This window comes from Trachemys scripta, chromosome 4 (genome assembly GCF_013100865.1).
Source record: "Trachemys scripta elegans isolate TJP31775 chromosome 4, CAS_Tse_1.0, whole genome shotgun sequence".
In the NCBI taxonomy this organism is placed as follows: domain Eukaryota; kingdom Metazoa; phylum Chordata; order Testudines; family Emydidae; genus Trachemys; species Trachemys scripta.
The window spans coordinates 107,019,383-107,042,538 of NC_048301.1; the positions used below are offsets into that span (position 1 = coordinate 107,019,383).

Sequence of the window (23,156 nt, forward strand, 5' to 3'; positions counted from 1 at the left end):
AAGAGCTTACAGTCAAAGACAAAGAGTGGGGGCGGGGGAGGAGGCGGCACAGAGAGGTGAGATGACTTTCCCCGGGTCATACAGCAGGTCACAGGTGGAGCCCTGAAAAGAACCCAGCTCTCCTGAGTCCCATGGCCCAGTGTAGTGCTACTTTATCCAATAGACCGCTCTGCCACCCATGATGCTGGCTGGGATGGGAGTGTACTAGAATAAACAACTCTCTAGGTGTCAAGGGATGGTGTCTGGACTGAGCTGCTGGGCTGTCCTTGCAGCCTTCATTTTGGAAGAGCTGGAGTGTGGGGAGAGCACACACCTGTGTACACCCAGGGGCGAATTAACAAATTTGCTGCCCCTAGGCCATCAAAAAAATTGCCCCCCGCCAGCTTACCTCCTCCCCCCCCGGCTTGCCGCGGGGGAGCGGGGAGAGAAGGGGAGTTGTGGCGCGCTCGGGGGATGGCGGCAGTGGAGCAGGGGTGAGCTGGGGCAGGGAGTGGTTCCCTGCCCCCCCGCCCCCCAAGAGTTACTCCCCGTGCCCGCTGGCCCCAGCTCACCTCCACTATCCCCTGAACGTGCCGCTACTTGCTTCTCCTCCCTCCCTCCCAGCGCTTTCGCGCGGCAAGCCTGGGAGGGACGGGGGAGAAGGGGAGTTGCGGCGCGCTCAAGGAATGGCAGCGGCGGTGGAGCAGAGGTGAGCTGGGGCAGGCCGAGGAGCGGTTCCCGGCCCCCCGTTACTCCTCACGACCGCGGGCCCTAGCTCACCTCTGCTCTGCCTCCTCCGAGCGCACTGCAACTCGCTTCTCCCTCCCTCCCAGCGTGGCAAGCCTGGGAGGGAGGTGGAAGGAGGGAAGCGCGGCGCGCCTGGGGGAGGAGGCGGGCTGGGGATTTGGGGAAGGGGTGGAGTTGGGGAGGAGGCAAGAGCAAATTTGCCACCCTAGGCCTGGCCTTGTTGGCCTAGGCGATAATACGCCGCTGTGTACACCAGAGTCCTCTCAGGGGCAGTGGGGGTTATAGGTCAGGCCTGGCTGCCTTTCCCTGCGTCATGTTCCCCACCGTCTCTGGCTTTGTCCATCTAAACGCTTGCTCGCCTGTCAGAACTGACCACGCACAAACTCTTCCAAACAGGCTTTTCTTGGAGCAATTAGGAGATAAAGGGGCTGTTATCTTCCCCAGGCCTCTCTGATTGTGTTTGAAAACCCCAAAGCCACCCCTTGTTCACAGTCTGGAGAGTGAGGGGAATGGATCCTATTATCTCCCTGGATAATAAGTTAGCCTTCTCCCCCTTTCCCATCTCTGTTGGATCACCCTTCCATCCCACTCCAGTGTTTCCTACTTAGCCCTCCCTCTGAACCTTATCTCCACCTCTTTGTCTGCCTCTCTCTTCCAATTCCTATTTTTTCTGGCTGGCGTTTGAGGAATCAGGAGGGGAATTGGCATCTTGCATTCCCTGATGGAGAAGGGAGTGGGGACAGGAACAGAGAGGGGGAGAGAAACCTAGCAAAAGCTGGCTAATTTGCATCCTTTCTGATTGCCCATGCTCTATAGCCCAAGTGCAGCGGGGGGTCTCCAGCGAGGCTGTTACTGCATAATGAGGTGTGTCATATCACAGCAGGAGCCAGCCTTCCCTCCTCCCCCTCCCCCAGGCCTCTTAATTAGAACTGTTTCAATTTTTGAAACCCGCCCTAGAAGAAAAAAATACGAGTATTTGAATAGCCATGGTGGGGAGGGATTGTGAGCTGACCACGGGAAGGGGTAGCTGAGCTCTGATTGGAATCCTTGTGCTGAGATATAAAGCGATACTAGCGCACAGTGGTACAGGGGACGATAGCACAAAGCTGTGAGAAGCTTTCTGTGCTGTAAGGGGGCCATAATCATCATTTCCTGGTGGGTTTTAAGCTAAATTTAATGTGGCGATGGGCGGTAGGGGGTGTGTGTGTGTGGTTTTTTTGGTGTATTGTTTCTATTGTGTTCCGAAACTGGGAGCATGAATCTTGGCACTGGAGGTTTGGAGGTATAGATCCTAGTGCTTTAGGGTGTGGATCTTTCAGAAGAGGGGGTTTATTATTGTAGGGTTGCTCATCAGCAGGGTTAACAGAAGCCTTCAGATGCTGGAAAAAAAACCCCATATTCCAAGGATTTATGTCCTTCTGGATGTTCACTGTGTTCTCTAGAATCACTTATCTTTTAAAGAGCGGGATTTCTCTCTCGCTCCCCCTGGCTGAGGAAGGGCCTTCACCATATAAATGGATGTGGTATTGAGTCTTTGTCCTGTCTACTGAGATGGAAAGCTCCTTGGGGCAGAGATGTTCTCTCACCATATGTTTTTAGTACAGTGCCTCGCATGATGGGGCCCTGTTCTCGCTTGGGACCACTGGATGCTGCAGCTAACATGGTACAAATAAACAATAAAGACTGAAATAGCAGTAGCAGCAGCAGCGGAAGAGTGATTTTTTTTTTCCCCCCTCCTTTTGGCTTTGAGTGGGAGTTGACATCAAAGCTGGTTATTACCATTAAAATGACGGCAGAGTTAACCATTTCACTGCTGGGACTTGGATTGGAAGTCTACATGCTTCTCTTTGTGTGTCTGGATTCACGTACCAGTTGTCATTTGAAAGGCTCTTCTATAGGAGTAATGCTATGTGTGGAAAAATGTGAATAGTCTGATGTTCTATGGATTTCCAGTGGGGAGGGGAGAGAGGGATCAGAACATGGAAACAGCTGAGAACAACCGGCATCCTTTGTGTGATTGCGCTGCCTGCTACTGTCTCTGCGACAAATCCTGGCTCCAAGAAAGTCAGTGGGCCTGACATTGCCCTGAACTGGCCCCTCTAGAAGTGGTGTTCACTTTTCCCAGCTCAGACACATTGGGCTGCCCTGGTACGGCCTGTGGGTTTTCTATACAATGTGGTCTGCACTGTAATAACCTGGTTACTATTTCTGAATGGCTCTCCTTGTGTCCTACAGTGATGCGGGGCATTAAAACTGAAGAGGCCTGAACCTTTCCCCTGTGCCTGCCAGGCAGACATCCTGCAGATGTGAGCAGAATGCTTCCAGACGCTGAGTTCTGGGCTTTGTAGAGCACTTAGCAGTTCTACGGAAGCTTCCATGGAGGATCTCTGAGCACGTCACTAACACTAATGAGCCCCTCTCCAAGACACTCCTGGGGGAGAGTGAAGTAGTATTCCCATTTCGCAAATGGGGAAACTGAAGCACAGAGCAGCTAAGTGACCTGCCTAAGGTTATACAGCGCATCAGAGCCAGGAATAATGTTCAGAGTCCAATATTTTCAGAAGCTGCTAGTGATTTGTGGGTGCACAGAGTTTAGACACCTGAAAGGGCCCCATTTTTCAGCAGGTGTTGCGCGCCCACCCTCAGAAAAGATTAGCTTTTAAGGCACCCAGAATAGCTAATGACTCTGGCACAAGTGCTGGGTTCAAACCCCCTTGATCTCCCCAGTTAACTTTGTGTTAAAGTTTTTCTGGGCTGCTGCTTCTTCCAACCCTGGGGCCCCAGGGCTTAGGTAATGCAAAAGCTGCTCATGCTGTGTGCTGGCCTTCGGCTTATGCTGGCTGGTCACCGCAGGGGTGCTCCTGATGAGAGCTAGGCTGCTGGGCTGAATAACTTCACTTCCTTGGAGGAAGGGAGAGCACTTGCTATGAACCCAGCACCCCCTTGCAGCCAGCTACAGGGTGGGGACGAGGGGGTCATGAGCTGGGCTTTACCGGTCCACATCCCTCTAACTTGTTTGTTAATCTCATGGTGGTCGGGGCCCCACGGCTGCTGCCCTTCACACGGGCCCTGCCTCTGACAATGTGCTTCAGTGAGCTGGCCCGGGCAAAGTCAGGCGGGACCACCGCCGGGCTAGCGGTGATCAGGAGAGTGAAAAGATTCTGGTTACAGTGTTTAACGAAACTGCCTCCACAATATGCTGAATCCTGCTCCTTTGAGCTGCCTCCTTCCGTACCCTCAACTGGGTTTCTGGGGCCCAGGGGGGAGGAAGAGAGGGATTGAGGCGGAAGTTCTGTGTGTTTGTGAGGGGAGAAGCTGTTGGGTGGTGGTAGGGCAGGCTGTGAGAGGGAACTGGCTCTGTGGAGGGATACACTCAGGTAGCGAGGGAGTGCAGCAGGTATTGCAGAGACCTAGAAGACCAGCACTCCTGGCTCCATTCTGCAGTCTCCATTTTCACCTTTCTGCCCAGCTGGCTGATCTGACAGGTGAATGTACCTTGACATTCCATGTAGAAAGTGCCACCATCCACGCCAGGTTCTCTCCGTGGCTACCCTGGTGTAAATCAAGAGTAACTCCATTGGACTCAGCCGTTGGCCCATGTGGCTGAGATAGGATTTGGCTCTTGGAAACTTGTTTCCAGGTGAATTCCCAGGGCTGCCCGTGCTGTCATAACACCTGACTCTGGGTTTCCCCTCTCCTCAACAGGTTCGGCACGATGACTTGGCATCCTGGGCTTTAGCGGCGTGGCAAGATCAGGACAGGTGCTGCCCTGCTCGCGCTGTATCCCATTCCCTCTCTCCTCTGGGAGATCTGTGCTGGCTTCCCTGCCCCTGGCCTTCCCTCCCTTCCTCCCAGTCACCGCGGAGGGGACGGGCCCGTTATGGCTGGGGACAGACTCCCACGCAAAGTGATGGATGCTAAGAAGCTGGCCAGCCTCCTGAGGAACGGGGCAGAGGGCACCTTGGTCATTGACAGCCGCTCCTTCGTGGAGTATAACTCCTGGCACGTCCTCAGCTCTGTCAACATCTGCTGCTCCAAGCTGGTCAAGAGGCGGCTTCAGCAGGACAAAGTCTGCATCACGGAGCTCATCCAGCCAGCCTCCAAGATGAAGGTACTTAATCCGGCCCTTGCCTGCCTTTCCACTAGGGCCCCCCACCTAGTAGATAGGGACCTGGCCTGAGAGGGCACATGACCGTTGTATGGAGCAACAGAATGGAAGTGCCGGCTTCTGGCTCGCTCTTCTGCTGCTCATTCCAGTACCTTTGAGGGGAACCCAGCCTCTGTCCCTGCCATCTCACAGAGGCAGAGCAGTCCTTTTCCCCCCCTCTCCCCCCCCACTGGCTGTGTCCATGGCCCACAGAGGTGTTGCCTATTAATGTGGCAAGGAGGGGGGTTGAGCCGTTAAAGGAGGCTGCCCTTTCGTGTTGCTCTACTGTCCCTCGCCTGAGGCTGCCACCAGAGAGACTAACAGGTGTGTCCGCCTTGGGCAAGGGGCATTGCATTGGCGAACCAGCCCCCACAGCCCTTTCGTAGCTAGTACTTAATCCCCGCTAAAAACTCTTCCCTCCCCTCTTCCACTGCTAGCCCTCTTCAGGGACCCGTAATCCTCCTCCCTTGGGACGCCAGCGCTCCTATCCAGTGGCATTGCTTTTTCCTTCGCTTATTCCTCTTGTTGGGCTAAGCCCCGGAGTTTGGATCAGGCTCTGATCGCCCCCAGCTGTGTGGGTTCAGGTCCGACTCGATTTAATATGGCACTGGTGCCCTGATGGCTGCTTCAGTGCTGGCAGGAGCAAGTCCTACCCCCACCAGGGTGGACTTTGCCAATAGGCTCGGAAGCACTGCTGTACGGGATCGCTGTTCATCTCCTCGCTCCCCTGCAGCCGGTCAGCTGCCTGCTGCACTTACCCTTTTGTAAGCTCTCTTTGTTACACAACTCTAGTTTCTCGCGCACTGAATGGTGCAAGCATCATTCGTTTCTCTTAGCTCCTGCAAAAGCAGCTGTGCAAAACCCACCTGCTAGCGGCGTCCCTCTGGGAATCCAGGGGCTAAGGGGGGGATAATCCTTTCAAGTGGGATTCGTGTCAATGAGAGCTAATTGCATGCAGGGTAAGCGGCGGGGCTGGGCTGCTGATGGGGCACCATACCAGTCTTCTGCTCCTTTTGTGTGCCTTGCCATCGGGCTAAGGGACAGGGGTGAGCCTCACCTCTGCCCACAGAAAGGTTGTCCCTACCATGCTGGCCCTGTTGGTGGGGTTTGGTGCTGACCTTCCCCCTTCCACCCACAGAGGCATTCTGGGACTTGGGGAAAATCCAAACCGATTGGGGCCCCATTTGTTGCCTATTTACCCCTGGTACTAATATGCCCATTTCTAAACAGCAGCAACTGTTCAGCCACCTGGTGCATCCCCTGTTCTCTTGCCCTCTGTCTGTGGGGCTGCTCCCTCCCCATGCTTTGCATTAACCCAGGTGTATGCTGGGCCGTTTAACAATAAGCTCTCTCCTGAGGCCTCTCCATTTGTGGCTTGCTCTCTGCAGTTGCTCCTGCTTTTACTGTTCATTCTTCTCCTTTCTCTCTCTTCTTTTCTCTCCCCCCCCCTCATTTTATGGCAAAGTGAGGGTAATTCAGGCGATTAATCAAATGCTAGGCCCAGCTGGAGCCATCTGTGGCGTCCTCACACCCCCTCCCCATGCACGCGCGCACACAGGCTTCCTGATTGGCTGCCGGTGACATCACCCTGCCTGGATCAAGGAGGTTTGCACTGCGGGGTGGGGTGGGGGAGCCTTGCCTCCAATCTGCTTTACTGATGCTTCAGGCCGGGGATTGGAGGGGATTGCAGAGAATTCATCCTGCACGGATTTAGCTGTTCTTAAATCCGCTGGCAAATAAGGCCGAATAAGCAGTTTTTAAAAACTGGCAAAGAAAAAGAGAGAGAGAGAGGTGTATCCACCCTCCCCTTGGCTGAAGTTACCTCTGCAGTGGGCATGGTCACGTGCAGCAGCAGCAACGCAGCACTGATGCCCTGCATGTGTGCATGGGGGTGATGACCACTGTTAAGCAGGGAAGAGCCTAATCTTCTGTCTGCAAACCTGCAGCGCTTCAGGAGCACAGCATCTCTGCAGCCAGGCCAAGGAAATCCCCACAGCAGTAGCCAAAGGGAGCTGGGCCAGCACTCCCCATTGCTCCTCTCTTCCCACCCCTCCAATGGACACTTTAAAGTCACCGATGGCACCCAAACTTCAGACTGGTGCAGGCATGCATGGCCCTTTATTGCTGTCCAGCTCGCACCAATAATCCGTCTAGTATCCCAGCTCTAACAGTGGCTCCTTCAAAGGAAGGTGCAGGAGACCCCCAGTGGGTAATTTACATAGCAATGCGGGCATTGACGAGAGACAGAATTATAATCTCCTGGGAGTGACACTCCGGTGCTGGGAGAGGAAGCACTCATTGGTTTAGCTTCTCTTCTTACCTCCTTTAAGGCGGAAATGTTTCATGGTGCTTCCCAGGCCAGACACAAACATTCTTCCACTGTACTTCCAAGCAAGCCATTCATTAAAATCCTCTAGCATGCTATACCTCCAGAGCACTGGAGTTAATCCTCAAGGCACCCTTGGGGAGTTAAGCCACTTGCCCCAGGAAGCCGAGGATTCCTGTCAGATCCTCCGCTGGTATAAATCTGGTGTAAAGCTCTGTTGGCGCTATTTGTGCACCAGCGGCAGATGTGGCTATGGGTTTCCAGATTCCAAGTCCTGTGATCAGGCCTCTGAACTGCACCACACCTAAGGAAGTGTACTTTGGGCTGATGAAAGCCGCCCGACTGCAGTAACTGATAAGTCAAGAATGCACTTTGCTCCCAGTAGTTTCAGTCAAAGTGATGTTTGCCATCGATTTCAATAGGCGCAGGACTGGGCCTTATAGCCCGCTGATGTCCCTTTAGGAGCATGTTTTAGACCCCAAATCTAAAATTCTTCCCTCCCCCCCCCCCCCCGCCCTTCAAAAAACCTTACATTTGTGAGCCGCACACTGTCGTTTTTATTGGGCATCTCAGTTTTGTTGCTCAGTTTGGGAGCTGGGGAGTGCTGAATATTTCACCTGGTGGTGTATTGCACCACAAGAGGAGTGGGGCTTTATGGGATTTGTGGTTAATAACTGGCCCCTTGGGGAAAGAAGGAGCTTCTGTGTCTGCTTCCAGAGGGGCAGAAGAGGAGATGATTGCTCCTTCAGGGCTAAGATGAAGATTCCTGAGTCCCCCAGAGCAGGGCTGAGGGGAGGAGCTGCCAGTGCCCCTCTTTGTTCCTCCCCATCAAAGCTGTTGGGATGATGGGAGGGGCTGGGGGCTGTTGCCAGTTGGGGTAGAGCACTTGGGAAAGGGGAAGGGATGGGATAGCAGGGGACCTTTTAAGAGGAGGTTTTTGAGGGAGGGAATGGGACTTGGATCAGGATCTTGGGGTTGCAAGGAAGGCATGCGGACTGGCTGCGGGCATGGATGGGCAGAACGGGCAGCAGAAATTGAATGTGGCTGCAAATTAGAAGCATAAAACTAGAACAGGAAACATACATACTCTTTTTAAAAAAAATAATAATACATAAAAAAACCTCTTAGCAGCTCTAATTCCCTACAAAGGAGCATTATGCACTTAAGGCCAGTTCTCCTAAGGCACCCAGCAGCTCTCATTGAGAACAATAGGAGCTGCTGAGCACTTGTGAAAATCTAGCCATTACTCCCTTCCCCATCTCACTCAGCGTGAACAGAGCAAGCCCCAAGGAGGACAAACAACCCACCTTCACTTCCAGCGAAGAAACTGTTGCCCATCTGCGTATGTAGTAACCCTGCTCACCATTCCTGTAGTGGTTTATGACAGCCCAGCTAGTGTTGAGACTGAGTCTGATACGTTTATGATCAGGATTATAAAACAGGGTTGCCTTTGATAGCCGGGGATTGGACTCCATGACCCAGTCCTATGTATGAGCCAGTGGTCCAGCCTGCTGGGTTAATGGTCCATGAAAGCTGACTGCGCGGTGGAGCGGCCGGGAATCTGTCTGAGGAAGCTGGCGTTGGAATGTAATGCCAGAACGAAGTGGCTGGTCTGGGCCGATGAGTGGGACGGGGTTGTTGAATGACAGCGGTGGTAGCTCTGAACCCAAAGTTCAGCTCTGAATTCCGGGTCTTCTCTAATGGGTCAAACTCAGCCCCTAGATCTGAACCCTCCAGTGCTGAGGGAGGTTTATAAACCCCAGTTTGAATTCCCAGCGGGTAAGTTGTCCAGAGAGGCTTGAGCTATGACCCACAGCTGGGTTTGGACAGGGTCGGGTTGGCTTGTTCTCCCCTGTTGTCTGCAGCCACAGAATTACACCAGCCACTGGGCCTTGGTGGAACAGCAGCTCCCTTTGGTGGCTAGTTCAGGTAATGCACAGTATGTGCTCCCTCTGGATCTCTGTTCAACCCAGGTCCTCCTCCTTGTCTATTTCAAGGTACAGGCTGCTGGTGGGTTTCTCTCTCTTCTTCCCCTCCTCCCCCGCCAACCGATGCAGCACCATCCCTGGCACTTTGAACAATATCAGTCCAGTGTGTGTTAAATACATGCTCCCCCCACCACCACCACCACCACTGTCTTGGTCCCTGGAGGGGGGGCGCCAGCTGAGTGGCTCCCCCTCACGTGATCCTGTGTGTGTGTTTGGTGGGGGAGGGGGCTGGGGCCGGCGAAGCTGCTGCTGAATAGCAGATGGCAGGAAGGGTGACATCATAGGCTTGATTGTCCTACCCCATTATTTTTCCTGACAAGCCTCCCGCCTTCCTCGCTGGTTTCCTGCTGACAGAGTTTGGAGCTGGAGAGACAAAGGCAGCCAGGGATCCACACCAATTCTCCCCTCTACTTTTCTGGGGGTGGGGGTGACACACACACCATCCTGCCTTGTCCTCTCTTGCTGTCCAGCTCATTGCGGGAGGAGGGGGATTGCTGTGCTATCTGTGTGATTCCCTGATTGGTGCTGGCCCCAGCGTTGGTATGGCCTTTGCCCTACCTCATTGGGCAGTAGGGGGAGGCACGGACTCCAGGAGCAGCAGCCCCTGTCATGCCATGCTCTCCCATCTACTGCAGAACCCAAGGGGTAGGGCAAGTTCACCTTGGAAGCCACCTGCTGCTACTCTTTTAGGTAGGCATGGCTGCTGGTGAGAGAGGGAAGCTGGTGGAGAGGGGCATGTATCCCCTTCTGTCTCTGTGCCAGCAGTTCTCCTGCATTCAAACACCTGGTCCCCCCTCTAGCATGGCTGCCCTGATGTTCCCACTCTGCTCTCACCACACCCTCTTTCCATCCCTCCCTCCCTGCAGCAAGAAGGGTAATAATCTCTGCCATGTTATCCTGGCACCAGGAACGTTTCCTCCCCCCCATCCCGTACAAACCCTTACAAATGCCCTGCTTTGGCTTGTTGCCATGGATGAGTAATATTGACACCTGGGTTCCCTTGTTAAAATGTGAGGCAAAGGGGCACGTTGGCTGGATAGTAGGAACTTGAAAGTTAAAATTGCTTTTTCCGGGGTTTGTATTGAAATGTGCATATGCTTCTCCTGAGTGAGTGCAAGAAAGACAGACCATATCTAAGCCATAGGTTCCTAACCCCATGTGCTCAGCAGACCCACCAACGGCAGGAGCCTCTTGCCCAGAGAATAGGAGAAATATCAAAGATCTACGACCCCCGTGGCCTCTTAGCCAACATCAAGCTCTGCTCCTAGAGCTGTTTGCGAAATTGGGGATGGAACCTGTTTTCCAGTTAACAAATGGCCTTTATACAAAATTAAAAGGTTACCAAATTTTTGAACTTTTACAGCTTTTTCAACAACACCATTTTATTGCCTTTTTTTTTCTTTAAGGAAAATTTCTGCTAATTTTTTTTTTTCTTGGGTGGGGGGGGAAAGGAGGAATGAGAATTCAATTGCTTTTGGAACTTTTCACAGGAAATGCTTAGTATTTTGCAGCCAGCTCCACCTGCTACCCAGTTCTGAAACGCGGCTGCCTCTGGGGTGGAGCTGCAGTATCAGTTAAACAATGGCCGCTCTTGTGTAATGTTGCCGTCATCTTTTTTCTGAAGGGCTGCTGAGGAAGTAACTATTGTCTTAGGGGTGATGTGTATAGGGAAATCAAGGTATCGTTCTATTGTTTGCGCTGCCTGCACGTCATGAAGTGATACGGAGCTGCTGTTTACTTTGGTTCAATGAGTCACTGTGTTTTGAAATATTTTTGTGAGGTGTCTGACGTGTTTGGATAATACCTAGCTTTCATGTGGCCCTTTTCATTTGTAGATCTCAGAGCACTTCACGAGAGGGAGAAGTACCATTATCCCCATTTTACAGATGGAAAACCAAGGCAGAGAGAAATGAAGTGGCTTGTCCACGGTCTCCCAACAGGCCAGTGGCTGAGTTGGGAACAGCACCCAGGTCTGAAGCTCCAGTCCAGTGTCATTCTGTAATCTAAGTCAATGAATGCATAAAATTACTCAACTGCTTGAGCTAGGAGTTATACCCAACTGAAACTGCAGGGGGAGTTTAGATTGGCAGGAATTTGGCTAAAGCTCTTGGACTCGCATCCTGACACTTACGATTCTTTACATACTCCATCTTACCTGAAATCTCCATTGCCATAATGCTGTGGCACTGGCTCAGTACTGACTTGCAGGGAAGCACCAATAGCACCTGCGTGTTGTGTGAAAGTCTACTATCTAAGCAAGTGGTCTGACCTCCCTCTGGGTAGCTTGTGAGAGCTGACAGGATCGTACCAAAAGTGGCTGCAAAAATCTACACACCTTGGCAGCATTTGAAAAAGCGTCAACCTCCTACTCAGGTGTGGAGAGCTATGAAAATCAAAAACACTTATAAAAGTATAGTTTTCAGACTTTTTTTATGGGGTAGGGATAGACAAAAAGGCTATTGCCTAGCTAAGGTACTTATCTGGCCCCCATCCGTATAGGATCTGAATGCTACACAATCTTTTAACTTTAATGGATTTATGCTCACAACACCCCAGAGAGATAGGCCGACGTTGTTATCCCCATTACACCTGGGAAGTGAGACACAGAGCAGCTAATTGACTTGCCCAAGGTCACACAGGGAGTCTATAGCAGAGCAGAAAATGGAACACCAGGTCTCCCAAGACTTAAGCTGGCACCCCAACTTCTGGACAATTCCTCCTCTTACCTGAGTACTGACTCTGCTAGAGAGTTCTCACAGCCAGGTTTGGAGGAATGTGAGGATTTCTGATGGGGCACTTCTGCACCCTTCTGTGCTCCCTCCCCCTCCCCCTTTAGAAGGCCGAGATTATTATATTGCCAGTTTAAATAATAATCCCTAGAGAAGGATGTCCCCAGGTGTCCTCCAAAGGCTTTATCTTCTATCCACCCACCCCCCAACCCCCAAAGCACTGATCAGCATCCTGTAAGCTGGTTGAGAGAACTCTCCTAAGCCAGGCTGCAGCAGGCAGAACAGCCCATAGGGAAAAGCCCTGCAAGAGTCTCCATCCTCAGCACCAGCAAGAGGGAAGGGGATTCAGTTTTATTACAGTGAATTGTTTGACACGGGGCAGCGTCTGAGTCTGAGGAAAGGGGGCTTGAGCACAAGAAGCTTGAGAAGCATTGTCTTCCCTGCCATGGCTTTCTCCTCTGCTGGACTCTGAACGGGTGGGTTTGTTCAAAGCTGAAATGAAAAGGGATGTGAACTCTTCTTTGAACCAAAGCCACTGAGCTGGAGACCTTTTGAGTCACGCTCAGAAATGCAGCTGGTTGAGAGGGTGTTGGCTTTGTTTTGTTTTCTCCCTCCTCAAAGGCTTCAGCACAGGAACCTGAATGGGATTATGGGACTGTGGGTGGAAGGTGTCTGGCTGCAAATGTCCATCAGTCCTGGTTCACTGAGAAGGTTCCAGCCTGGATCATTTAAAAGTCCTTCTCTGCCCCCTTGCAGGTGGCCCTGTAGATCCAGTATAGCAGTCATGTGATCCTGAATGCCCAGTCCAGCGAGTGACCTGCTGGACCTGCAGCACCACAGCATCCTGCTCGCAAGGACGTGGGTTGCTGAGGCAGTCACGGCACACATAAGCATAGCTCATACCAATGGTGTAGCGAGAGGAAACTCCCCGTCTCCATGTCCCATCTGACTGGTGGGCCAATGACTCTATCCTTTTGTGTCTGGAAATGTCAGCGTGGCTGCCTGTGATGTGTGGAACTGCGTTAACTGGCTGGCTGTGCCAAATGTCTCCCAAACTCTGGGAAGTCTCCATTACCTGGGATTCCTCAGGCAGCTAAGATGTGGTCTTGGGAGAGAGAAATAGGTTCTTCCTCCAGTTGAAAGGAGGCTTACCTTTGTCTTGAGCCAAGGCGTGCTGGGGACGACTGTAGGCTACTGTCTGAGCTACTGAGTCAGCTCAGTTAGTAGAGGACAGGTGTCCAGTGGGGATCATGCATCCATTGCCACAGCTGGCACCTTGGACAAGACATCATGTCTGGTATCCGTCAATGACCCCTAAGCCTGTTGGAATCAGCAGTTGGTGTGGGGTGGGAAGGTTTGAAATAGCTGCTCTTGTTTGCAAGCTGGTGCTAGTCCTTGTCTTCCCACAGTAATTCAGGATGCATTTGGGGGGTGATCATTTAACCCCTTTGACAGTGTCAAACGGGGCATTTTCTGGCAGCAGATTACCATGGTGATGGGCATTTCCAAATCCTAGGGGTAGAACGTCCTTCCGTTCAAATTGTAACTGCAGGCAGGCAGGCAGGCAGGACCCAGCTGCATGAGGATTGGCCCTTGGGGAGAGCAAGGTGTATCACTTGGCATGAAATGGTTAATTAGCCCCAGTGCTTCCTGATCCCTCTGCAGCACTGGGTCATCTCCCAGGCAGCTGCAGCTTTCCCTGGAGAGTGTGCTAGGAGGAGTCACCTCCTCTTTAACTCTCTTGTAGAGTTTCCTCCAGGTTTATTCTTGCTCAAATAGTATCCATGTAGACACAGATCCTGGCTTCAACACCTGGCTCCCCTATCAACTTCCCCAAAGGTGGCCTAGCCTGCCATAGAGTGTCAAAAGCGTGTTCTACTGTAGATGGCAGTCATGCCCTGGCCTGGCTAAGGATAGCCAAGATAATCCACTAGGACTCTTCCATCTCACCTCTCCCAGTCTCTTCAGCCAGGAGTCCAGCACTTCTCCGCTGAACGCTTGCACAATGCCAGCTAATGCTCCGGCCTTGTTCTTCCTCATAGCTGTACTAGGAGAGGTTCTGCCAGCGTTGTGAGCTTCCCCACAGCAGTGCCGTGAGAGGCTTTACAATTCAAGCAGCATTGATGCGGGGCAGCTTTGCATACCAATCTAGCCCTGTCCCCCTCCCCACTGCAGCAGAGGACAGAACAAGGGCTGAGGTGGACCTGTGTCCCAGCAGTTCTATAACCCTGCAAAGCCCTTTTGGGTCAGGTAATTAAGGCAGAAGTGAGGCCTGCTTGGGGGAGTACTGGAGTCCGCAGCTGCTGGTCAGGCCAGGCCCAAACTGTCTGTCCTCTGTTCCTTCAAAGCACCACCTCAGGGTTGAATTTGTCCCTTGTTGTTTGTTCCAAAGGAAAATGGGGGGGGGGGGCGCGAAGTATTTTTTAATACATTTAAGAAAGCCAGCCCTTCTGTCAGCCTGTTTCCGAGCTCTCCCTGGCAAACGCAGTGTGTGTTTGTTGCAGCTAGGTCATGCGAGGCCAGGGCTTGTTTGGCATTTATATTGCCTGAAAGCTTATAACTTTAATAAGATGTAAACCATGTCACATCTATCTGCCGTTGCCCGGCAACCCTTCAGTAATGGGCAAAACAAAGCCTCCCGGTGTGGAGGAACACTAAATCCTATTGTGGGATAATTTGGCTGGCAAGTGGTTATCTCCCCTGGGGGCCCCCTGCACTTGAATGGGCACCCTGGTGTGCGTGGCTAAGGTATATGTTCTCTGGTGGGGCGTGTCCCCACCCTATTGGGAAAGGATCATTTGGAGTATTCCGATGCCATGGTGTGCAGTGCTGATGGGCTCCTGACAAGATCAGGGTTATTGATGTCCTTGGGAGTAGAGGACACTAAGCCCTGGTCTACACTGGGGGGGGGGGGGGGGTGGTAAGTTTATTTAAGTTTTGCAACTTCAGCTACGTGAAAGACGTAGCTGAAGTCGACATACTTAAATAGACTTACCGTGGTGTCTTCACCGCAGTGAGTCGACTGCTGCCGCTCCCCTGTCGACTCCGCCTGCGCCTCTTGTGGCGCTGGAGTACAGGAGTCGACGGGAGAGGGCTTGGGGGTCAATTTATCACGTCTAGACTAGATGCGATAAATTGATCCCCACTGGATCGATCGCTGCCCGCTGATCCAGCGGGTAGTGTAGACATACCCTTAGTGTCTTTCCAGGATGCAGCGGGGAGGCATTAGGAAATGGGGACCAAGCCAAGCAGCCGTGTTGTCCCATGCAGTGTTTTTGTTTGCCCCTTCCCCCCCTCCAAATGTTTTGGTCCACATTTATTCCTCCTCCCTGTGTCATGGAGCACTGGGAGTTGACCAGGATCTGAACAGGAGGTTCCACCCGCGTGGGTTGTAATGTTGTTAGTGTTATGGTAGTGGCATGAGACCCTCAGCTGAGATCGGGGCCCTGTCGTGCTAGGTGCTGTACAGACATTGAGCAAGAAACAGTCCCTGCCCCTACTTACAGTCTAAATAGACAAGACAGACAAAGGAATTATTATTATCCCCATTTTATAGATGGGGAAACTAAGGCACAGAGGGACTAAGATGTTTGCCCAGGGTCACACTGAGTCTCTGACTGAGCTGGGGATTAATTGAACCCACATCTCTGGAGTCCCAGTCCAGTGCGACTAAGAGACCATCATTCCTTTCTTTCACTGCTAGCTATGCCAGACTGTCGATTGTCCAACAGCCAGGGAAGGTGGGCAGCCTACGAGTTTGAGGTGGGACCCGAGAGTCAGGTGCCTGAGGTTCTAATCCCTGGCTCTGCCCCATACTTAGTGTGTGACCCTTAGAAAGTCACTCTCTTTGCCTCTGTTTTCCCATCTGTGAAATGGGACAGTACTTGCCTACCTGAGCTGGATGTTATGAGGCTTAATTAGCCTCCCTTCAGTGCTTTGAGCGCCACAGATGAGACACTATAGGGAGCACTGAGTATTACTGAGGCTGGAAGTTCTCCCTTCAAACCATTCTTGAAGGAGCTTGGAGGATACTATTGTCTCAGCCCTGTGAGGGGCTGAGCTGCGGATATTGCAGAAAGCTCAGCAGCACTTGGGCTCTGTTTGGATGTAGTTAACTTTTTTTAAAAATCAGATAAAATCCTGGGCCAGATCCTTTGCTGGTGGAAATCAGTGTAGCTCCCTTGAAATCACTGGAGCTATTCCGATCTATGTCTGCTGAGGATCTGACCCTGTAATATGAAACTCTGAACCTATATTAATAATAGCACCGTAGATTATTAAAAGTGCAAGGGACATTAAAGCTCAGACCTCCAAAGGTGCCCATCTCAGCTAGAAAGCCCAGTTCCTTTTTCTCCCATTCACGTTGTTTTCTTACCTTTTGCATTTCTCTGCGCTGACTTTCCTGGTCCAAGCTAAGTCCGTTTCTCTTTCCCCTTCATAGTGTCTGGGGTTCAGGTTGTCACATGGTCTGGGGTGGCTCATACCAAAGAGTGCCTTGTTTTTGACAGTCTGCCCTGAGGTTGGCAGACACCCTAAACTGGTGATAAATTCTATAATTAGATTTCACCAATCCAGGAACAAATGTGAACTTCTGGATCGTTGCAACAGTCTTACCATAGAATCACAGGCAGTCCCTTTGGGCTCTCCAGTCTACCCGGCCACCCAGGCAAGCTGGACTTCGTGATAAATGGTCACTTACACCAAAAATCAAAAAATATTCAGATTGCTCCCCGTTCCAAGAGACCAGTCACTTACCCTAGATACATTTGTGCCTTAGATCTCATACCAAAGACAATCCTATAGTAAACTAAGAAAGGCTTTATTAACTAGGAAAAGGAAATGAGAGTTATTTACAGATTAAAGCAGGCAACATGTTTACACAAATGAGTTCAGTCCGTGGTTCCAAAAGGTGACCGAGATATAGTAATCTGTCAGCACTGCTTGTCTTTTTGGGGGGCTGACCCTGGGGATCTCTGCTTTTGGTTTCTTAGCTCCAGCCCTTGGAAGTCCAAACCAAACAGGAAAGAGATGACTAATTTTCATGCCCGCTATCTTTATTTCCGTCTTCCAGATTTCAAGCTGACGGGATGTGCTTTCTCACACTAGCACCTTCAGGTGTGTGAGAGGGCCATTAAACCAGCCTTTGTGCTGTGATGTTCCAGGATGGCCCAGTCAGTCTTCACAGTTCTTCTGGGTGAGCGGGGGGAACCACTCATCCTAAATTCACAAGCTGGCCTTCAGAGACCTGGAGCCTGGCAGTGTAGGCAGCCGTGGATCTCTTTGCTGTTCAGGACACTGGAGAGCAACAGTGCTCAGCCCCCTGTGCTGCAGAGCAGAGCTGAAGAAGCTGGGTGTGGGGTGGAGGACTGAGTGCTGTGCTATGAGGGGGGTGGGAGGAGGGCTTCACTCAACAGCTCAGGGTGAGATGGGTTGGAGGGCACCAGACAGGGTGGCAGGGGAGGTGCTGAGGTGGAGTATTCCTGGCGACACTGAAGGCAATGGTAATTTGGCACGAAGCCCTGCGTGTGGCACCAAAGGCACGTGGAGTGGGGGCAGGACTGCAGAAGTCACTGCGAGCACAATGGCAAGAGCTACCACCCATTGGGCTCTGCTCTCAGCCCAGGTGGCCGTTGGACAGTGCCGGGGCAAGGTCACTGATGTCACCGCTGGCTGAGGATAGAGATGGGGCAGGACGTGCTTGGCAGGCCAGGGAAAGGCATCTCGGATCTTTGTACGCAGGGCAGTCAGTAGGTTGTCAGGCGATGCTGCTGGCCAGGGACTTCTGGCAAGCATGTTGTTGTGTGGCGGTTGCTGCTGAATCAAAGCTCTGAAGGGTTAGTGAGTGTGGCACAATGGCAGGCACCTCCCCCCCAATTGCCCCAAAACCGGATTGGAGCAGGTGAGTGACAGCCCCAGCTCTCGATACCTGGGGAACTGAGATAGCCAGCGCAAATACAAGCCCACACCGCAGAGAACAGCAAACTCACTACATAGGCAGCCCTAGAGTGTAAACTCCTTGCCTAGCTGCACAGTATCTGCGCTAAACTGCTCTTTGGGATATAATGGAAAGGGCTGTTCATTCCCTGCCTCCCTCCCTCCGCCCCCCCAAGTCCTGCTGGCAGGGTTCATGCTGGCTCTGCTTCACAGCTGCTGCCTCCACCTACCGCAGAATGATAAATGTGCCTCGCCCCAAAGAGCGGGAGGCTGCTAGCTCGCAAGGCAGGCGTATGCCACCCATCAGCCTATTCAGCAGGTGCACTGAGCCGTGGCACTGCAAGGATTTTATCAGCCTTTAACGTGTTAACTTTTCATTAGACACAGCAGCCCCTGGCCGTGCCTCCTGCTCTCTCTGTAATCCTGCCATTAACTGGGCACCACGTAATCTCTCATCAGAGAGCGATTTTCTTCCTTGCTCAGCCCTCCCTCCTAAGAACGGCTGATACCCTGGGCACAAGCCCTGAAAGCTGGCACACCTCACTGGTGCACCTGAATTTACCAAGTCTTGGGGTGGGTTCCTGAGGATCTGGGAACAGCAGCTGGGTCTGTACACTGCTCACTGCACAGAAGGGTGCATGGGAGGGTCAGACCGATCTCCTCCTTCTCTTCCCCCCCACCCCACCTGCTCTTTGCTGTGTGCAGTCCCTGTTGTCAGGAATGCCTAGAGAAAGGGGTCAATGAGAGCCCACATGGCAAACAGCTGGTGTGGGGATGTTCCCACAACTTCTAGTACTAGGGCTAAGCTTGGTCTGCAGGAGGCATTGACTTGGTAATGCTCTCCCAACAGAGGAGACTCGGAAAGAGCGGATGGCAAATTGTAATTGATTTGTGTTGTGGTAACACCTGGGCGGGAATCCCATTGTGCTAAGTGCTGTACATGCACAAAGTGCGAGAGACCCTATCCCAGTGAGCTTAATGTCTACCTGGGCAAGACACAAAGGATGGGTGCGGGGGGGGAATAACTTGCCCAAGGTGGCAGAGATTAAGTGATTTACCTGCGGTCACACAGTTGGTCAGTAGCAGAGCCAGGAATAAAACCTAGGGCTCCTGGGTCCCAGTCCAGTGCCCAATCCACTGGACCACGTTGTTTCACGTATGAGCTGACGTGCTATCAAAACAAACGGATGTGACACTTGAGGTTGGCTGTGCAGAGAGATTATAAGGTGGCAATTACAGCCCATGCCTCCCTCTCTCTGGCTGGCCCTGAGACCATCCCTGCCATGCAGGATTCAGTCCCAGCTACCTTGATACCAGAAAGAAAGAGGCAGATTGGAGAAGAGCAGTACAAGGGAAATGGGGACCGGAGGGTTTGCTTGTGAGGAATTATTGAAAGAGCTGAATAGTTCAAAGCTGGCTAAACGGAGAAGTGAGTGTTTGTCGTGTGGATCTGCAGGGGAGGAATGGTTTGTGTGTGAGTGTAACTGGGAGGATGGGGATGAAGTTAAGCAATGGAAAATTTAGGCAGCATATGGGAGAAGGGGGGCGTGAGGGTGGGATTTTCAGAAGTACTCACAATTAGCCTGACTGCTCCCACTGGAGTCCATGGCAAAATACTCAGTGACAGAGCTAAGGTGCTCAGCATAGGCCTTACTTTGCACCCAGAACACCCTGCCCTTCCTGTCTGTAAGAGCTGCTAGCCTGGGGAGTGGTGAACAAAGCCTCCTCACTTGGATAGGACAGAGTCCTGCACGGGCTGAGGTGGCAGGGGCAGGGCTGAGGTAAATGTCATTGTCGTCTGATTCCTCGGCTTCACCTAGATAGTGGTTCCCATCTCTCATCTGGGTTATAATGGCGGCCAGGGGGCTTCCCTCTCCATGTCCATTCAGCAGAGGCCTTCTCCATCTATCTGCCTCAGTAGGTCCTGAGACCTGACATACAGGAACCATCTTCTCCTGGGAAGTTCAGTTTCCATGTCCATTCAGCTCTCGGTTTCTGCCAGTAGACCCCAGACCTGTTCTGGCAGAGCCATCCTCCTCAGGCGTGAGTGGGGGAGCCACGTCTCCATGCTCCTTCAGTTTAGAGGAGCAAAATTAATCTGCTCCATAACCTTACTGTGGTCACCAGCTCCCCTTCTCCCTCCCTTTCTAGCTCCCTTGCTTGTTTCTTGCTCCATCCCTGATCTGGAGGGACCGTTGTCTCCTGGGGTGTGGGCAGCAGGAGGATTCGCTCCATCCTACCTCAGTCTGGGGACTCTTCTCCAGCACTGAAGTCGGAAAGCCTTGGCGACACAGAGCCTAAGTGGAGAGCAGCAGAACTCCCCATATCCAATCCCTGGCCCCCCTGCTATCTGCCCCCTACATGCTGTAATGCTCTGTTGTGGTGGTTCTCCCCCCCCCCCCCCCTAGGTGGAGGCGGAAGAGCACCAGGACGTGGTGGTCTATGACCAGAGCACACGGGACGTGAGTGGCTTGGCTGCCGACAGTTTCCTCTCCATCCTCCTGGGCAAGCTGGACAGCTGCTTCCACAACGTCTCCATCCTCACAGGTAGGATCTGGCTGGGATGCCATGGAGAAGTGGGAGCTCTGCCCCTGAAAGGGGGCGGAGAGGATGTCTTGAGTATGCGTGGTTGTGACTAGTGTTTCTATCTCCAGGCCAGACACTGGGTCACCAGCACTTTAGGGTGCCCATGGGAGTGCCTCCATGCCTTCAGGTGACACTCCTGGATGAACTTTGCCATCTCCCAGAGATGGGATGTCCTTAGAGGGTGTCGTGGCACCAAGAATGCAGACTGGCTGCAACACCTATCTGGCGCATCACCAGTCCTGCTCATCTGTACCCCTGTCTAAGCCGGCCTTGGGTGCCTCAACCTGTAGGCAGGTGCTATAATGAGGGACTGAGACATTTGTAGTCTCTCTCATCCCAGTCTACCTATGAGAGGCCACCTTTTCACCTTCCACTGGAAGGCAGCCACTTCTGGGGTGGAACCCAGCAGCTGTTTAATACCACACTGAAAAATACCACAGTGCTTCTAAGACAGGAAGTGAAGAATTCTAGCCCCGGGAATGAAGACTAACATCACCCCAGTTGAAAATGTAGAGGAAGTTTGTGTTAGGCAGGATGTAATTACCTGAGCTGGATTGTGGCCTGGGCACTGGGATTAACACCCTTTCTCTTGGGCCAGGGGATCTGCAACGAGTGCTCAGCACTCCCGCTTTAGATCCACTCTTAAAGAGAGCGCTTGGGTTCAATGCTGGGAACTCAGCAGCCTGAGAGAGGGAAGAAATTCCCCATGGAACCCAGCCACATCCAGTGCTGCGCGTATCGTGAAGAGGGACCCGTGTGCCATAGTGTGGATCTGCTGCCCCGGGTCTGGCTGACACAGCCCACAATTAGCAACGCAGGGCTGTCAGATGTTTCTTGGCTCGGGAATGGAGGGTGAATAACGACACTGTCTTCCATGTCCTGAAGTGCTGAATGTTAATGATGTATATGTTCCCTGGTACTTTACAGTGCTGGCCCATGTCAAACCTACTACGGGGATCATGACCTGTGCATAGTGCCCAGGCGTTGGTAGTGTGGCCCTAAAGAGGGGACTCTCTAAAGGTCTTGTTAGATAACAAATAAAAGGAAGTTCTTCTTCATGCAGCGCACAGTCAACTTGTGGAACTCCTTACCTGAGAAGGTTGTGAAGGCTAGGACTATAACAGCGTTTAAAAGAGAACTGGATAAATTCATGGTGGTTAAGTCCATTAATGGCTATTAGCCAGGACGGGTAAGGAATGGTGTCCCTAGCATCTGTCTGACAGAGGATGGAGATGGACGGCAGGAGAGAGATCACTTGATCCTTGTCTGTTAGGTTCACTCCCTCTGGGGCACCTGGCATTGGCCACTGTCAGTAGACCGGATACTGGGCTAGATGGACCTTTGGTCTGACCCGGTACGGCCTTTCTTATGTATGTTGTTGAGATACAGTTGGCCAGGGAGGGTGGGTGTGAGTGAGAGGAAGGAGCTGTGGGTGGCTCCAAAGGACCAAATTAACTTGGAACAAAACTCCTTGGGTATGTTTAGTGCCTGTATTTTGTTCCACGCAGACAAGAGGCCCCATCCAGAGTGGGATCTGAACAATACTAGGCCCAGCATTGTTCATCAATGACTGTTACTGCTATGCTTTTAGTATGATTTCTCCAAAGAGACCTTTGCACTCAAAATAGAATACAATACATCATAATTGTAGAGTTTTTTTTTCTTTCTTCCCAAACTCCGTCCTAAGTAAACCATGCTACACACTTCCCTGGTCAGTGTTCTGTCCAGGCCACAGGTTTATGTCCTGGTTCTAGCACAGAAGAGCCCTTGTCCACATTGCTCAGGGGGAAAAAAATGCTAGAATCCTGCTGGGAGTGAGCATGTCTAGGCCTGGGCGTAGCCAGCACCGTTCTGCTCCTCACCGTATTTGCAGCTGTTTTTTCTTGGGCCATTTGTGAGTGTGCCAGAAGTCTCCAGTATCTCTTGTAAATGGGCTTCAGGGCAGTGCACCCTCTTGAGGGATCTGCCAGCGCCGCTCAGTTGTGCCCTTCTTCACTTGTTCCCTCTGCGTTAAGCTGGGCTGCCCCCTGAGCTTGTGTTTCCCCAGGATGCTGTCACTTGGGAACAGATGTGGGCCAAAGGCTGCGCTCGCTTGGCTTGGCTGGTGGCATGTTGTGCGACCGCAAGGGAGAGCTGGGTTTAAGGCTGACTTTGGGGCGGGGGGTGCACAGCACATCCAGCCCATAGGCTGGTGCTATTGTTCCCTGTGGAAGGGCAGCATGGCAGCCTGTCATGTTTCCTGGACACACGCAGACAGGGATGATACAGTCTTTCTCTAGACTATGTGAGGGTTAGTCTGCCTGGCTGTTGTCTATTGAGCTCATGGAACAGCTCCCCAAGCTCAGTCAGTAAAGGAAACTCATTGATTAAACATTGGTGTCTGTTCCATGTGTTCCCCCCAGTAGAGGGCAGTGTTGTCCATCAACACAAAACCGCTCCATCCAAGCTCCCCCAGGAAGAAGCGGGAGGCTTCTGGACATCAGGGCAGCTGCAGGGGTTGGGGTTTGCTTGCTCTTCTGGCTCTTTTTCCTCTTGTACCTTCTAGCTGCTGGTGTTTTTAGGGGACGTGTTCTGTCTCTTACTTGGAGCCAGTCCCACTGTAGGAGCAGCCAGCAGAGCCGTTGTGTAACGGAATAGCTTTGCTGAGGGGGGAGCATGGATGGGAGGATGTGGGTGGAGAGGGCAGAAAGGTTGTTGAAAGTATCCAGTTACCCTCTCCC

The 23,156-nt window shown here is 52.2% G+C and overlaps 1 protein-coding gene across 1 annotated transcript in view; it reads left to right on the forward strand.

Annotated features, from left to right (window-relative positions):
- Positions 1-23,156, forward strand: part of DUSP8 (dual specificity phosphatase 8) — an 87,333-nt gene that overhangs the window by 15,749 nt on the left and 48,428 nt on the right. Inside the window, exons 2-3 of the mRNA XM_034770301.1 lie at positions 4,432-4,837; positions 20,259-20,397. Of these exons, the coding sequence (XP_034626192.1) occupies positions 4,607-4,837; positions 20,259-20,397 (370 nt within the window). The 5' untranslated portion in view covers positions 4,432-4,606. The remainder of the gene's footprint in view (positions 1-4,431; positions 4,838-20,258; positions 20,398-23,156) is intronic.